Source organism: Eptatretus burgeri, chromosome 10 (assembly GCF_056783735.1).
Source record: "Eptatretus burgeri isolate ZD-2024b chromosome 10, Ebu_testis_v1, whole genome shotgun sequence".
Taxonomy (NCBI): Eukaryota; Metazoa; Chordata; class Myxini; order Myxiniformes; family Myxinidae; genus Eptatretus; species Eptatretus burgeri.
The window spans coordinates 30,830,352-30,835,690 of NC_140970.1; the positions used below are offsets into that span (position 1 = coordinate 30,830,352).

The window sequence follows — 5,339 nt, forward strand, 5'->3', positions numbered from 1 at the left end:
CTGTCCAATCAGGAGCGACCAACGCATCAACACACCTGATCCTTGTCCAACCAAGCGCTCACAGAGCGTCCGACACCGAGGCTCCGCCCCGCTCAGGGAGCAGGCTCCCTTTGGAAGGTTGTTCATGTTCGCGTTGGCGTCGGAGCCTGAGGAGAATCACTTGCTTCGCCTGCCTCGCCGCCTCCTCGCTTGTTTTCGCCGTCCGGATCGTGCTGGCGTCTGCCCTCCACTCCTGGTGCCGCCTTCGTCCTTGACGCCACGTGAAAGTTGCGGGTTCGAGTCCCGCCACTGAGCCAGATCGTCGAAGACCGCACGAGGTGGACAGGTCCAAGCACAGGTCCTGGCCTCCAGCTCACCTTTCCTCAAGCTGGAAGCCTTCAATAAAGACCTGACGGGGTCCGTTTCTTTTGGTTGTGTGTCTGCGTGTGGGCCCAGTCTCTTCAGTAGAACTGTTAAGTGCTGCTGCTCACTGTATATTGCCTGCCTGATATTCGGATAACTCTGCCCTTACGTGCTTCCTGCCCCGATTATTATTGTAATAAATTTCCCTTCTGTTCAATGTCCCAGCTCGTTCCCTGTCATTTCTTTTATTGGATTAGCACGGTGCGTGTTGAGAAATAGCGAGGCAGTAAATTGTTCATTTGGACCGACAGGCCTCGGTAACCATCCGCTCGGGTTACACACGGTTTGGGCACGGTAACGGCTCGTCCCGCTCGAGGGTGTGAATTCCTCGGTAGCTTTGCTGCGTGGGTAATTAGGTATATTGAAGCTTGGAAATTAACCCTACCCCACGCGGTCGAATTATTGGCGATTCATGGTCCTGTAAGGGACCCGTGCCTTTCGGACTTATCCGAGGGTCACGACCTAAATTCCGGTGTGTTCGGTGGAGCCGATTCTACTGCTCCCTCGAGCGGTCGTGCTCGCCGCCGATACCCTTCCCCGCAACAACATAACCTCCATGCAGTTTCAGTGGGGGAGGTAATGAGGCCACCCAGGAGTTGGCATCGGTACCTGGCTGCACTGTTCACACAACACTTTTCACTCCATTAACGCAATTTATGCATAACGGTCACATTTCGGGTTTACAAGGTACATCTGGTGAACCCAATCCGGGTTTGCCCGAGATCACCCCACCGCAAGGTTTGAAATTCGTACTGAATACTCACCATCATCACTATGTACAAACTTCCTGCTCTTCTTTTCATGCGAGCTCCTTTTCTTAATATACTGTTGTTGTTCCTCATTGAGGTCGTCTTCTTCTTCTTCTTCTGCTTCTGCTGCTTCTTCTTCTTCTCCTCCTTCCAGAGAATCTTCTTCTGCCTCACTGTCCACAAAATCAGACATACTGATTGATCCCAAACTCGATCATGCAGGTGTGAGAGGTCCTCCTGCGGACAAGCACGAAGGAACAGCACGATTGTGGTTAAGAACACACGTGGAAAGGAACATTGCTCAGGGAAGAGAGCGTCATTAAAAAAAAAAAATCATGTCCGATCTTCGTCAGCAGCTCGATTAATTAGTTAAAGGGGGGAAGGCGACATTCCACCATCACCGGACTAGGCCGCGGAGCGACACACATCAGCATCACATCGTAAAAACACAAAAAATCTCACAGACATTCAAGCTGTTCGCTGTTACAATCGTTGGGGATATACGTATTGGAGAAATGCGCGACTCGCCTTCACCGGTGTCCTTTTCACGGAGCGAGAAACACGACGATTAAAAACAAGATAACGCTCCAAAAAAAAAAAGGAATGAAGAAGAAGAAGCGTTGGTACTGGTGTTTTGAGGGATGATTTTTCGAGAAAACGAATTTGAAACTGGTGGTTGTTTTAGATAATTAAAAAAAATTATAATTAAAAAATTATAAATAGGGATCGGGCCCTCAATTTTTCTGTGCTTGTATTATAAAAAAAAAAATCTGTTCCAGTTGTAAATCGCGATCCTTCGAAATCTATATATACCACAATATTACAAAGACACGTACGTTGCGCTTCTTCTTCTTCTTCTTCTTCTTCTTCTTCTTCTTCTTCTTTTTCTCAATATTTTAATAATCTTCAAAGGGCTCTTCCGACGCATCACGAATACGATCATTTTGTGTGCGCGTGGAGTGTGAATACGCCATGAAAAGTGCGGATTTATTATCAGCTTGAGCATTGCTTCACAAACAAAACGTTTTACGAGTCAGGAACTGCGAGAATGGATGCAATTGTTAGTGCAATTTCGTCCGCCCGAATCAAAATAAAAAATACATCGAGGGATTGGTGTTCAAACTCGCTTCACGTGCAATATTGCATCAGCGATGCCGATAAATTTCACACCGCTCGCGAATCAACCGGCTGCTGCACCGCCGGGTTTTCTTCGGCGAGTTGGACTTCAGCTGCACCGGGTTATTATTAATATTCAGACAATTTTATTATAACTCGGCTGGAAACTGGCATTTTTACACATTCTTTCTCCGAGCAACTTCGCCTTCCAACGTCATTGCGGTTCCCTGACAGCGAGAGCAAAATATTTTGCTGCGGTCCCGTCAAAAGGCCGTCTATTTAATACGTACGCAGTTTTGCATCTTCCCTCTTTCCCCACTTCCCCCCCCCCCCACCTTCTAAATCTGTTGCTGGCGAGGATACCTTAGAAATAGGAGAGTATGGTGCCTACCACACGATGACCAAGGATTTAGGAATGTTTATTGCAATAAAGTAAAGTAGATCGTGTAATAATAATAATAACAAGCTCAAATGAGCTAAGATCCTCGTCCTCTTAATGATGACGTCATAAAAACGAATATGACGTCATTGTGATGTATCAGGTTTGCGATCAATTGTCTATGCTAATGCCCAGCTTGATTCCCACAAACAAAATCCAAACAGCTTGCCTAGTTTCAGAGTTAATGGTATAGGCCATTTCCATTAGCGGCGATATTATGACGTCAACTTTTTTTCTCGGAAGAATTTCCAAAATCGGAGATGGCTACTGCCTGCGTGTGGGCTTTCTGCATATACGTGGCAAGTTTCACGAAGATCGGATGAAAACTCTTGGTTGTGAAACAAAAAGTCAAAAAATAGGAATGACGTCATAAAAATTGATACGACGTCATAGTGATGTATCATATGTGCGGTAATTCATCTCTGCGAATGCCCTGTTCGATTCCCACAAACAGAATTCAAAAATCTTGCCTAGTTTCGGAGATAATTTTCTTGGCGATTTCCATTAGTGGAAATATTTTGACGTCATAACTTTTTTTCTCGGAGGAATTTTCAAAATCGGAGATGGTTACTGTCTGCGCAGGGTATTTTTACATATATATGCCAAATTTCAGGAAGTTTCGATGAAAACTGAAGGCTGTGAAACAAAAAATCCCACAAGAAGAAGATGAAGAACAACAACGTGAGTAAGACTTAGACATCCTCCACGAGGATCTCATAATGGAGGTAAGGTAGCTGAGAGGAGTAGGGGGCGATGATGAGATTCAGGAAGGTCAATACTTTCATCGATTGGGTAAAAGATTGGCAGATGCAGTTTAACATCAGGAAATGAAAGCTTGGTGCTGCGGATAGGTTGGAATAATGAAAATAGGGACGACATAATGCAAGGGGGGCAGTCGTGGCACATGTCATACACGAGAAGGATCTGGGGGTGCGAATAAGTGCAGGGGGTAAGCGGAAAGCACAGTGCCAGGCAACGGCTATAGGTTAAGCTAATAGGGTTTTATATTGTATTCATTGGATGAAAGGGGGAGAAATTATAAATCAAAGGAGGTAATGTTAACACGGCACAGCAATGTGGTGAGGCCTCATCTAGAATAGTGTGGTTTTGGTCACCACATCTGAGGGCGGACATGCAGCCGGCGGAGAGAAGGGTCAGCAGAGAGCCAGACACCTACTAGTTTGATTGTGGGACCAGCTGGACTCAGCTGTGAGGAGTGGCTGAAGAAGACAGAAATTTAAGCATTTGAACTTAAGCATTGATGGAGATGTTTAAGATAATGAAAGGCAGAAATACAAAATGGTTTTTTTTTCCACAAAATTGTGATCAAGCCACAAGAGCCTTTTGGAGCCTGAAAGTAAAGAAGAGGAGAGTTAGGACAGGTATAAGGCAGGGGTCTTTAAGAGAGTAGTTGATGTATGAAATGGTCTCCCGAGAAAGAAATGGCATCAGAAAGAGTAGATAGGTTTAAATTGAAATTAGATTGGTGCCTCGATGCATTGAAGAAAGAGGGGTACAGGGATATTGGCATGACTTGTAGCTTGTGTGTGGGTGAGTGATATGGTGTCTGGTGTTGTTGTGCACAGGTATGATGGGCCGAATAGCTTCCTCTTTTGTCAAAGTTCCTTGTGTAAAAGTATATTTTGATAAAAACCACAGAAAACCCACAAGTGCTGAATTAAGTTTTGATCCTCTAAACACCCGCAGATAATTGAAATGTGGAAAGGTACACGCACGATCATCAGCTGGGCCAAGCAGTAAACCCGCTGCACAGGAGGCAGTACCACAACAGAAAGCCACCCACAAGTAACACGGAAACACAGCAGCATGCAAATACCTCCACGATTATAAAACAAATGTTAAATGGAGCACAAAGGCCCTCGCATGAAGTCTACATTATGGGTAGCTCGGGTGCAGATGGCAGAACCGAGTTGAGGAGGTGAAAGAGCCAAGCAAACAGCAGTCAGAGTGGTTCTCCTTTTGAAAGGATGCTCTCGGAGCCTCGGTGTTTCTTCGAGCCCATCCTCAGTGGAGGCCAGCTCAGATAGTTGTTGGGGCATGCTGTTTCTACAAAGCTTGTGAGCTCCTGTCAGGACGTTAGTCATCCTGGGGTGATTCTCGGCAGCAAAGTGGAAATGTTTTCTACCAGATACCGACGTCGACTATCTGAACCGGTGCACTCTGCACCGAGACGAAACAAAGCACCTTTTTAGAAGCACCACTGCACTGATCTTGCAAAATTGTCTTGGAGTATGACCGTCGTCAATTTTTCAATTGCCTTCGTTATGAAATTGCTCCAACTGCCTCTAATTGCACCATTAAATCGACTGCACACTACGAACCCAAATTAGAGCTTAAGAGTTGCAGCTGCCTCTATGCCTCACTGTATCATCGAGTCAATCATCACATGCGATATAACATCTCAACCTGCTCAAGTACTGCGATTGCTGATCTGCTTTCAGAATTTTTAGCATGTCGACGCATTTTGGTTACTTCAACCGCTTGGAATCGGCGCTGTAGCCGGCTCGATGACTCAGGGTGCGGTTAGTCTTTAAGGCGTGGTCATTCGACTGCGACCTTAAGGAGGTTGCGACCCGAGTACACGACACTACGATGCAATGACATTTCAAAAA

At 45.6% G+C, this 5,339-nt stretch overlaps 1 protein-coding gene across 3 annotated transcripts in view; it reads right to left on the reverse strand.

Annotated features, from left to right (window-relative positions):
• Positions 1-1,805, reverse strand: part of SUPT6H (SPT6 homolog, histone chaperone and transcription elongation factor) — a 92,176-nt gene extending 90,371 nt beyond the window's left edge. For all 3 annotated transcript variants that reach the window (XM_085897709.1, XM_085897708.1, XM_085897710.1), the window contains exons 1-2: positions 1,680-1,805; positions 1,167-1,388 (exon numbers count right to left, since the gene is read on the reverse strand). In XM_085897709.1, the coding sequence (XP_085753835.1) occupies positions 1,167-1,344 (178 nt within the window). In that variant the 5' untranslated portion in view covers positions 1,345-1,388; positions 1,680-1,805. The remainder of the gene's footprint in view (positions 1-1,166; positions 1,389-1,679) is intronic.
• Between the last annotated feature and the right edge of the window lie 3,534 nt (positions 1,806-5,339).